Below are 12,376 nucleotides of genomic sequence, written 5' to 3'. Positions count from 1 at the left end.
GGATTGGTGAAAGATGTTGTGGAGCCTGTTGATAAGCTCAGGGCCCTGACATTGGTATCCTCGGAAAGTTTTCACTGTTTATGCTTGTAGCAAAGCTGCAAGTTATAACTTTCAGGACTGATTATATAAACTCACACCTGTATGAAAAAGGAGCAATGATGATAACTGATTTCTGTATTCTAGAAATGTTGGTGTATCTTTTCTTTCTAATGGGTGCTGTTCAAAACACTACTGATAGAGCCCAGAGAGGCTCTAATTGATGCAGGCTGGAACTTTGAAGTACCTTTAACAAAGGAAGAAAGGCAACTTTGAGCAGTTGCGAGACTTAATAACTGTCAGAGCTACCCTTGCATATGTTGTAAAAAATATGAAATTGAATTTGTATTATTGTAAGCTAGGATGTCCTCTAAAGGACACACATCCTTTTGTGGCAGTAGTGACTGTTTCTCCATCAGTCAGGCCTTTCCTGTAGACATGGTGAATGTGATTAGTCTCTGCAGCAAAATGGAGTTTGATCCTTTTGCTTTTTTGTTGCTGTTAATGTGCTTTTTTCTTATTTGTTGAAGGAGGTCATTAGATAACTGAAAGCATAAGACCTCTCTGTCTTTGAGGAGAAATGCTTTCTACATTTTTCAGGTAGTTTCAAAGACAAAAAAATTCTTAAGCTCAAGTATTTGCAAGATGTGCATGTTCAGTGAGCATTCACCTGTAGGTAATCCAAGTTCAGTTGTTTTTTAAGAATATCCTTTCTTGTCTTACATCTCATAACATGGAAGTGTTAATAATGCGGCTTTTGGAATTTGGATTTATGTTATACAGTTGTATGAAATGTAAATTTGGAGGGCGTACAAAATAAGACTTGGCTGTGGTTTCAAAATGAATGTTGAAATACAGCTTACAGTGGCATTTTGTGACAGAATCACAGAGTGGAAGGGATTGCTGGAAGTCAGCTTGTCCAATTCTTGGCACAAATACAGTTACCTAGAGCTGGTTGCCCAGAAGAAGCCTTTTGAACATCTCCAAGGAGAGATACTCCACAGCCTTCATGGCCAGCCTGTGAGCCAGTGCTCAGTCACAGTAAAAAGGTGTTTCCTCCTCTGGTCCTGTCACTGGGCACCACTGAAAAGAGCCTTGCTCCCTCTTTTTTTGCATGCTTTCTTCAGGCATTTTTGTACATTGATGAAATCTCCCTGAGCTGTCAGGTTTACCTCTTCAGGTGAAACAGTCCCAGCTTTATCAGCCTTTTCTCATAGGTTCCCTTAATCATATTTATGGTTCTTTGCTGGATGCTCTCTGCTATATCCATGTCTCTCATGTACCCAGGAGACCAGAAAATGACAGAAAATAAAACTGTTATTTGAGATAACATTCTTTGAAAATGGTTGTAAACCCACATGTAGTGCATAACAGCAGGAACTATTAGTGGCTTCCTGGAAGAGGCATATTTAACAGTGACAGATTTACCTAAGTGTGCCTAAAGAAACTTCATACTCTAAAACCTGAGTTCAAGTAACAGCTAGATGTAATTGATGAAGCTTATAACTTAATAAACCACAGCATAAACAAAGGTTTCTGACAAAGAAGTATCTGGATTTTGACTTCAGCTGTTTTGAAGTCAGAACATTCTACAGCATCTTATGAAGGTGAATCTGTGTCAATCTATAGTTGAAGTCAGAGTACTTTCCTTTCAGACAGTTGTCTTGATATCTCACTTTGGCTGCATTATCTTTACTCTTTGGAGAGGTAGCAAGTGAAAAGAGCAGTTTCTTTCTGTGTTTTCCACTCCCCTTCCTTTTCCTTTTCACCCTTCTTCCTCCCTCCCTCCCTCCTACCCTCCCAGCTGAAGGAAAAAAGAACAGAGATTGAATAGGTTTAGATTCTGATGGAGGGCTAGGAATTTCTGACATTTTTCTTTGTTTGTGCTTTCTATCACACTATATTTCTTTAAGATAACAGGTACTAGAAAAGATTATCAAACAGAAACAATAGTTGTGTCAAAAGAAAGTGGAATCATGAAAAGCTCATTATTATATGGTTTTGTCTCAGAAGTTAATATTTCAAGTTAATACTTAAACAAAATGAGGCCTTTTAACTATTCTGAACTCAGAATATTACCCCAAAAAACCAGTCACAGTATATGTATTTTAAGAAATACAGTTAATTAATATGCTGCTGGACTGTTTAATTTTTATGCCTTAGGGTAGCACAGAGCACTATTTCTACTTTTAGAAGCTTCTTCTCATTAGTGTAGTCTCTTATATAGCACCTGTTTTAAACTCCAAACCTGAATCTACAAATGTAAAACCTGACTTTTGAAATATTTGCTTTTTTGAACACTCTTCTTTAAAGGACCTATCAGGATCTCTCCCCAAAATGCTAGAAGCATGAAGGATAAGGGAGGAACAATGTTGCATGGCCCAAACACATGTGCTTTCGTCATTAGCAAGGTACAGCATGACCTCATGTTGACCTCAAAGGTAAATGGCTACCAGGGAACAATTATACATGCCTGTGAAAGCAGCTTAGTTTTGAACAAGAGAATAATTCAGTGTATAGAATAAAATTAAATTTACAACACTGTCTGCCTTTCCCCTTCTCTGTCTTGTCTCTCTCCAAGTCTCTTCTTGAGAGAATGTTGTTTCTTATATATGTGTTTGTTGCGAGAGAAAACAACTTTTCTAGAGGTCATAATGAATTCCTAAATATGGGGAACTCAAAGGATCTTGTATCCAATTTAGTCAAATTGTACATCTTACAAGTAATTCCCTTTTTTATGAAAAGTTTCATTTGTTATCTAGAGTATTGGTATTGCAGCCTTCAAAACGTATATCTGTGTTAGTTGGGGAATCTTGCGAAGTTCTGAAACGTGTAGATCATTTAGACTTATGGGAGAGTTTTTCTAAATATTAGTAGATTAATTTTTGTGTGCTTATCTTAGACTGCAACACAAACTTATGACATTTTATTTTTTCATAGAAGACTAAATATTCTGTAGCATTATGTGATACGTCACTACAAATGATGGAATGATGGAATATTATTTAGCTAGCAGTTCTGAGCTATTTGGAGAAGAATTGCTGCCAGCATCTCGGAACTGTTAGCCATATCTATCCCATATTATTTGTATAATATAATTGTTTGATGTAATTCTTTTTTTCCTAGAACGAGAGAGCATATTCCTTCTGTGGAACAATAGAATATATGGCTCCAGATATTGTAAGAGGGGGAGACACAGGACATGATAAGGTATGTTCTAAGTTTATTACTGAAAATAAACTAATTCTTCAGTCAACATATTGCTCATCTTCAGGGTTTTTTGTAAAATATGACATGTTATCTTATTTAAGTATCTGTTATTTAAGGTCATCCTAAGATAGATTGTTTCCTGTGTCTTCAATTTTATGTTGATGTATTTTCCTCTTCTGATCTGAAGTAAAAGGCATATTTATAAAGATATTGAGGCTTATTTGTGTTCTGTTCAAAATTTGTTCTAAATATGCTGTGGGACATAGTTAACACTTATTTGCCTTTGCATAAAAAACTAGTTCAGAATGGAAAATGGTTTGTGGCTAATTCTGATATACATTTTAAACTGGACATTATAGAAATCTATTATCTTTATTGAGGTATGGGATAGGTCATTAATGTTATAAGTGTTCTCATATTGTAAAATTGTGTGGCTTGTGACTCAAGTTTTATTGCACAATAAAGTGTCAGTAAGTGATAGAAAAGATCAAGACAGCAATAATTAACAGATGATTTTTGAAACAAAAAAAACTACTCTCTAAAATAATTCTGCAATATTCCTAGGTAACTTATTCTGATTGCTCACTATAATGGGAAGTTTTGGAGACTGTTTGATCTCTGTGTTTTTTTGCTGTAGGCTGAGTTGAGTTGTCTTTGTTGTGGATCATGGAATGTAGTTGATTGTGGTTCCTTTTATAGCAGCCCTCTGTAAGAACTGGAAGAGTCTGACTTTTGCCTGAGAAAGTTCTTTCTTTTCCTTCTCTGTGCATTCTATGTCTCTTTGGTCTGAATTTACCTTCAGTTAGGGAGCACTGTAGTGGGCACAGCTGGGATCTGGCAGTTTGAAGTAGAGCAGAATAACCTCCCTGATTATTCTACTACACATAAAATAGTGTGCTTTTTCTTTTCACTTAGTCATTGTCTCACACCTACCATGAATTCCACTATAATCTCTTTGTCTTTTTCTACTGTACTGCTTGCCCAGTTGCTATTAAAAATGGAATTTAAAAAACTTACAAATTGAAGCTCTTTCCTGCGCTCTCTTAGTTTAGTCATGCCACCTCCAGAGCATCTCTCTAATTTCTCAGTCACCTTGAATTATGATTCTGGCTTCTCAGAGCTTAAAAATTCAGTCTTGTTGCTGACTTAAAGAGGAAACTCTGTTCTGTTATCTTTGGTTCTGTCTGATACTTTCATCAGATGTCGTGCAGAGTCATACAGTGCTCTATAAGGAGTAACTTCTCCATTTGATAGTGACTGTTTGCTGATCAACGGGGAGATTTTGCAGTTATGTATGTTATGTTAGTTGTTTACACCACACACTCACTACCTTCCCATTCACAATGTCACACATGGTAATTTTAGAAGATTTTTAGTGTATTTCATACCTGCTGCATATCTAACAACTCAAAGACCTTACAAAAAAAAGAAAACGAGATGCTTTAGTGTGCTGTGCTCTCATTATTTATCTCTTCTAGATGATTGCAGTGTTTGTCATAAGGACTTGCTGTAGTATTTCAGTATTTATTTTTTTAAAGTTGGATTTCTGATTCTGCAGATCCTCCTTTTCTTTTGGAAAAACACATGTCAAGAAGAAATTCTTTGGTATTTTCTCTGAAAATTATTTATTTGCAAAGATAATCAGTAACAGTACAGAAACTTCAGCAGGTAGTTCTTCTAGATACTCTTGGCTGAATAGATAAGACATCAGATTCTGTGTGTTTTGAAGGAAATCCAAGTAAAATATGTGGACAAATTGTTAGGATTTCACTAGTTGTCTTCCTGTATTGTATTAATATTGCCAATGTAAGTAAAGCAGAAGTTTCATTGATTTTCATATTGTCCTTCATGGGAGAGTGTTGGAACAAGGTGGAATTTAAGGTCCTTTCCAATCCAAACCATTCTATGATTTCATAGCATTTTCAGGTGCCTGGATAAACTGTGGAACTGTGATCTTAAATTCTGCTTTTTGAACATTCCTTAATTTCATTCTCAAGCTCATAAAACTTCAAGTTCCACTGCTTCTTAGCAAGCCTTAGGTTCCTCTGTTAGAGTGTGTATTAGAATTCATATCACATCACAATGGTAAAAATCAAAATTAATTCTGTTCGGAAAACAAAAGAAAATTTAGTAGTTAGTAGAAAGCTTGAGAAATTATTTGAAGAAGCTAAATGGAGAGACTTCAGTATAAAATTAATAGAAAATTTTAACAGAAAATACCTTAAACCTTGTTTATGCTTCGTTGTATCCCATTTTGCCTTTGTAGTTGTATATAGGTAGGTTCTTCCTATGCTAGTTGCTTTCTATATGGATTGTTCTGTTTCTTCTTTTGTTAACAATTTTACTTCAGTGTATAACAACATACATAATTACTGTTGTTCTCTAGGCTGTTGATTGGTGGAGTGTTGGTGTTCTTATGTATGAATTATTAACTGGAGCATCACCATTTACAGTTGATGGAGAGAAGAATTCCCAAGCAGAGATTTCTAGGTAAGATTCAAAGCAGTGAAGTATATGTGCTTGCTAACAGATGATTCTTTGCCATAATGTATGTTTTGTGAGAGTTTGTTAATTTAAAATTTAGGAAGAAAGTGCTGCCATGGTAACATTTTGTGTGCTCCAGTTCTGTTCACTAGAATGACATCGGAAAGTAGATAGCTTTTATTAGCTAGTAGAATTGACTTTACAAAAGGCCTGTTTTGTTTAAACTACAGTGGAGCCACAGCCTTGTAGACACATAGCCCTGTTGCATGTTTACTGTTGAAAAGGAACTCAAATGAAATACCAAAGTATATGTAAATAGAATTATCACATTCCAGATCTTAATACATTAGAGATATCTTTAGCTAGTGATACTTTATCAGCTCTTGCTAGGTTGTTCTGGCAGGCTGCACATTTAAAGTGTCAGAATGTACCCTACTCCCACCTTTTTCTTACAAATTATGTTTATTTTATTAGTGTATAGCATGAAACAAAAATCTTTTCTAGCCCATTTGCCTATCTGAGAAGAAATGAATGTGATACAGAAATGAAATAAACTATACCATTCTTATCTTTTACATATAAACTTGTTGTTACATTCAGTAATCTCCACGCTTTAAAGGTTTGTTTTCAGTACCTGTCTAAAAGCACTGGAGCATTTTTAAAAGACAAAGCAATAAGCTTCTCCAAAACGTGTTACTGAAATCTCCCCCAAAACAAAAATTTCCTTTTATTGGATTTCTTTTGGAGCAGGAAGTTGAGGTCTTAAATTGCTCAAATTACTAACTGCTGTCAAAATGAGCTTGTAAGTCCAGTCCCCAAACTAAGAATAGTCTTGCTTCTGTTGGAAGGTATTGTCCTGGTTCTGACCCTCACCTGAAATCACTTGATATTTAAGGTTGTAATGGATGGTAGAATATACCTCAATTGTTTAGAGAATTTATTTTACTTACGTTATAAATTCAGGCAATTTCTTGGGAGATTAAAGCCTGTTTATTGGTTTTTACTTTTCTACTACAGCAAACAGGAAACTTGGACGGTCAGTAGAAAAAATACAGGGGAGAGAGGAGTCCATTAACGAAAGAAAATTCAGGACTTCACCTGCTTGGTTATTATATTGCAGTTAAAACTTCAGTTATCTCTTTCTGCCCTATTTAAGGTTAGAAGTTTGGTTGACTGATTACTTATGCCGTGGCTGAATTTGGTAATTTTGATTCCCAAGATTTACTAGCTGGGACTCAGAAGGAGTAACAATTTTTTTTTTTTTTAGAGAGAGAACCTTAAACTGAACTTTACCCAAAAAGTGGGAAACTTTTTAGTTATGTATTCTACAGGACTTGACTTTCTTTTGGTAGGCCCTTTGGTGCTTTTTAAGATAATAATATTTCTGATAATTTGAATGACTACATGGTTGTTAACATCTGTGCTCTGACAGCTAATTACTTACTTTCTTTAGTTGTGGCAAGTTTACTGTGGTGCTCTTTAGTCTGTGTTCTGGTGGATGTTTATGCTATGCATTTACAGACAGTCCTATGGTATTTCAGTTTTTATTTTGATAAATTTAGAAGCTAAATTCTTACAGTTTCCTATAGTGAAGATGTTCCCTAGTCTTCCTGTTTCCTGAAAAAACCTTTTCTTAACTTAGCTTCTGTTGTTCTTTCTTACATATGGACAATTTATTCATGTTGATGTTTCAAGCAGATCTTGGTTAACGGAAGGGATAATTTACCATCTGAACAAAAAAATACTTCTTCCTTTTTCTTGGGTTCCTCTTGTTGATGCCAGTGCTGGTCTGATCTAACTCCTTTTCTTCTTCTGTCACTTTCAAGAGATAACTCTCTGGTTTGTAGTTCTTCCTCCCAGCCATAGAGCTGAAATCTTCTTATTCCTGGCTATATGATTGTGTTTCAGACTAGATTTCATCTCTTTTGTGTTACTTCTATACTCATAAGACCCAGTGGTTTATAAATCCTTTCCACTGATAGCAATTTCTTTTTTGGCTCATTTCAGTGTTCTGTGTCTGCAGTTTATGTCATGAATGTTATGATCCTTTTAAGAACATAGGAGAGCATTGCTGCTGCCCTGGCTGCTGCACTGAGCTGTGTGGAACCTTCTGGGCTATGGTGACTGCTGCATGCCTTGGGAGAACAGGAGTGTGTTTGGAGCTTTCCCTGAGGGCAGTGAAGAGCAGGCAAACAGAAACCAAATAGTAACAGCTGCCCCTGATAATGAAATTACTGGCACAGAGATAGGAGTTGGTACAAACTTCTTTCTTGATAGCAAGGTTGTTCTAACCAGAAATTACATTGGTTAACCTAAATATGCTTAAACTTGCCAATTGCAGCAGACTTGTGAGCAAGTAAAAAAAATGAATTCTCTATCTGTTGAAAGCATGGTTTTATTTTTCTGAGTTTAGGGGGAAAAATAGTCGTCTTTTAAATGGATCCAGGTCCTTCTTTTATTTTACCTAGATAGGAAGTAATCTTAGATATTTTTAGATAATTTTACTCCCTCATGTGTCACAATGGTTGTGTGGTGTTAAATTTGAGAATGAAACTTTGTTCTAAAATATCTCTCCAAGGGAGAGTTCTATTCTTGTGTTGGAAACAGTGTATAGTTTCTATTTTTTTTTTCTCTTTATGATGAGAAATTGTGTTGTTCTTCTATAATGATCTTTTTGGCAACACTGTAGACTTCTTTAATGGAAAATGCAAGTTAAGTAGGTGCAAATGTTGCCTTTTATCACTGTCTCTGAAGGCTTCTCATTCACATGCTTTATGTATGGGTTATTAAACTCAATTAAATAAAAAAGTCACATAACTACTCCAATATCTCTCCTTTTCTAGTGCACCCTCTCCCCTTTCTTTTCCTTGTTCCTTAATTTTCCTTTCATTTTTGAGAATTCTGAACTTTTATTGCTGCAGAGCCAGGGATAAGAGCCATCCTGCAATAGCATAGGCAAGGGCTGGGACTGACCACACAGCCAGTATTTTCACTTTGACTACTAGTAGTTTGTAGTGCTGAATTAAAAGGCAGACAAATCCATTTTAGGGAGCTGACTTTTGAGGGTCCTGTCATGTAGAAGATATAAAATGAGCAGGAAGGTTTTGGAGTACTAGTTTTACTAGTTAGTACTAGTACTAGCTGCAACTGTGCAGCAGTTTAAAAAAATCTTACCAGCTTTAGGATTATGAATAGATAGAAACTTTTTTTTAAATGCATAGATACATCTATAAAATAATCTATAGAAGCATATGATGCCATATTAGCATACTAACACCAGTAGCAGCCCGTAGTCTTTATTTGACATAGTTGGTTAGACTTTAAATAAACTTCATGGAGGACAGCTGAAATCTGACAGTCTGTTGGATGCTGTGGAGATACTTCATCTATGATCCTGCAAGAAACCTTTTCTTCATAGAGCTGTTGGGAAGACACATAACAGCTGTGTACTGGGATGCCCTTCTTTATTGATTTCCTTCTTAAATCAGTGACTCACTCTAGTGATTGCTAGATCTTTTAAAGGATGGAACAGTCATTAAATCCAACTTCTAATTTGCATGATTTCTTCTAGGTATTTGTCCTAGAGCTTTTAGCTGCCTGTCTATAAGGTAAAGCATTTTATGTTTAGATGCACCTCAGAGTGCATGAGTGAGTTTGCCTATAGATTTGTTCAACCATTCAGTAAAGCAGATGGTTTAAAGGAAGTTTTAGGTACTGTAGCACAGTTTGTGACTTGTGTAGAACCAGGGTTATGCATACATATCTGACTGCTCCAAGGTGGAACAAAAGAACAAGAGAGTTCAGTTCAGAACAAGAGGTGACAGGGTCATTCTCAAGTATGAGGGTAAAAACTCTGCTTTGGAAGGCTTGTACATTTGCCCTTTAACAGAGTTACAGCTGGAGGTTGCTTTCTCTTATTCCCTGTACATCCAGATGGATATGTATCTTTTTGATGGTGCTTATAACATAATGTCTCAATTTAGAGACAAGTTTAGGAATGAGTTGCTTCCCCTAAAAAGGGTTCCAACAATCCCTTTCCACCAATAGGAAATGTATACTAGAGGATGAAAGTGAAAAAGCCTTTTCCAATGGTTATTTGACAGAATTCCCAAAAGGCACAGGAAAAAGGCAAATAAATGCTAAAGATAAAACTGTCAGACCTTACCCTCTCTCCCCCCTGCAGTGGAACAAAAACCCAGAATGCCAGGGAAAGAAAAAAAAACCAAAACAAAAATCCATACATATCCCACCAGCTTACCACATGGTAGGCAGAAGATAGTGGCTCCTCTCTCAGGGGAAAAAACCCAGAAAGCTGAACAGGAGATTCAAACAGCAGTTTGGGCAAACAGATCAGAAGTCTTTGATGTTGATCCCTTCTTCACAGCAGATGAAGCAGGTCTGCTTTTTCTGTAGGGCCAAGATGGAGCAGCCCCTCTACTCCTGCTGGTCCTGACCAACTCCTGCCTTGCAGGTCCCTTTTTCTCTGGTCTCAGAATTAAACTGTCCAGTTTATGAAAGAAAAGTTGCTGAAGGATTGCTGCTGCAGCTTCTCCAAGGCCGGGAGAAGGGAAAAAAATTTCTTGCCTGGGCTAACAAAAAAATCAAGCTAGGCAAGCAAAAAACCACACCTCCTCAGCACCCTAGGCACCTGGGGAGTGAGGCTTTGAAAAAAATCTGCCAAGGAGCTCAAGGTTCAACCCCCCACCCTGACCCCCACCTTAAACATACCACACCCATTTTTGGGCATAAAGCAGAGGGTCAGGGAATAGACTCATCATAAGACATGCAGTTCTCAAGGTACTGTAGAATTAGATTGGGCATCCCCTTCTCTTCCTTATCATCCATTATTGTGTCCTTTGCATTATCATATGTGTTTTTGGTCTGTAGTTTTTATGGGGAAAACTCATCAGAGGCCAAGTTCCTGAAAAACAATACCAGTGGGGTTGCTCCTAGTTCTGCATACTCTGCCATAGAGATGGGTAAGATGGAAATGATTCATGTAGAGTTAAACTTCTTGACATGTGCAAGGGGAGGTTTCTCTGAGTGTTCAGTACAGCCAGAGTTCTCTCATCAGCAGGGTAATCTCAACTTGCCCCAGCTCAGAGGGCTTATACCAGGCCAGGAAAAGCAATGAATACAGCAGAGCATTCCTTCAGCTTTCCCAATTGCCACTTGGGAAACTTAATTCTTCTTGCTTGTGTCTGTCACTGTTTCTGGATCACTGCCATAAACAATGTGGACAACCCCATAAACATGAAATGTACAAAAAGATGGTAGTGATTGAGAAAAGGAAAGGATTATTAATGCTAAAGGCCATAGCATCTTTACAGAAGCACACACGTTCCAAAAAGGATTTTGATACATGCAGCTTCCTTCCTCTGAACACTGTATGGGCTACTGTTAGAGCCTTGAGTAACCTCCAGTACAGCACTTGAGTAGTGCTGAACTAGTGAAACCAGGCCCTCTTCACTTGATCAAGCTGCTCCACAAATTTCTGCTCTCTCACATGTTGATCCAATCTGGTCTTGCTTTTCTGGCAGCTTGATTTCCATCCTAATTAATGTGATTGCAGCTTCACATACTTCAATTCCATGATAATTTTATGTGGTTCCTGGAACTTCTAAAGAAGGTAGCTTTGGTCTTCACTACTTCTGTAATATGGTTCTGTGAACCAATCCAGAGCATCATCAGTGTTTATCACCAGTATCAGTCAACCTCAAAAGTATTTTTGAATTAAAGCCACTGGCAATTTATGTGACTCTCCTTGTAATGGAACATGGCAAAATGCTGCCTTTTCTGCAGTGGGTTCTAGGATGGTCAAGAGATGGAAGATACTTCTCAATATAAAACTTACTGTACATCTGTTGGAAATACAGTACAGTAGAGAGGAAACAGTTTAGGAGGTTCCTGGAGTGTGTGGAAGAGAATTTGCTCTAATATTTCCCTCTTGATTATTAAGGACATCACAGGGTTTCAATCTCATTGCTTTAGAAATCAATTTCAAAAAGTACAGATTGGAGGGGTTTTCTTTTCTTCTGAGAGCCCAAAGAGAACTTGTTGTTTTCCAGAATCTTTGTTACATAACTTTCTGATTTCTTTTTGATCAGAAAGGTTGATAAAGAAGCTTCTTCAGACTTATCTAACTGCAGTGATTTTCAAACTATGAAAACATTGTCCCTCCTGTAAGTAAAGTAATTTTTCTATCAAGGTGTCCTGTCTTCTGTCTTTACAACAGGAAGGTTTTCTTACTTCCTTACCTGCTTCCCCTTTCTGAAACTGGGTGATTTCAGAAGAGACTGAATCTTTACTTCTCCACCACTCCTGCAGTGTAAGAATACTCTTGTTTAGTGATGTTTAAATTTGGTATTAACATCCCCAATTAAAAAAATCAGTTGATAATATTGTGCTTTCTTCTCCTGTTCTGTAACATGAAATGTGTCCAGAAGTTGAAGAGAAGTTTTATGGTTGCTGTTACTTCTGCTAGCAGCAAGGCTGTGATTTAGACCCTTACTGGCAGATATATATCATTTAAAAAAAACAATCCTAGACCTTTACACCATCTTAAAACTTAGACTGTGTTTTCCTAACTCCTTTCAGCAAGGAGATACTACTTAAACCAAGAGGTTAGCTTGCTTTGTCTTTTTGT

At 36.9% G+C, this 12,376-nt stretch overlaps 1 protein-coding gene across 2 annotated transcripts in view; it reads left to right on the top strand.

Annotated features, from left to right (window-relative positions):
* Positions 1-12,376, top strand: part of RPS6KA5 (ribosomal protein S6 kinase A5) — a 73,676-nt gene that overhangs the window by 34,499 nt on the left and 26,801 nt on the right. Inside the window, exons 1-3 of one of the 2 annotated variants that reach the window (XM_036383568.2) lie at positions 2,381-2,477; positions 3,163-3,246; positions 5,633-5,736. In XM_036383568.2, coding sequence (XP_036239461.1) covers positions 2,385-2,477; positions 3,163-3,246; positions 5,633-5,736 — 281 coding nt within the window. In that variant the 5' untranslated portion in view covers positions 2,381-2,384. Of the gene's footprint in view, positions 1-2,380; positions 2,478-3,162; positions 3,247-5,632; positions 5,737-12,376 lie in introns of those variants that run through there. The other variant, XM_036383567.1, reaches the window with a different exon arrangement.

This window comes from Molothrus ater, chromosome 6 (assembly GCF_012460135.2).
Source record: "Molothrus ater isolate BHLD 08-10-18 breed brown headed cowbird chromosome 6, BPBGC_Mater_1.1, whole genome shotgun sequence".
NCBI lineage: Eukaryota > Metazoa > Chordata > Aves > Passeriformes > Icteridae > Molothrus > Molothrus ater.
This window is presented reverse-complemented; position numbering and strand designations above follow the sequence as displayed.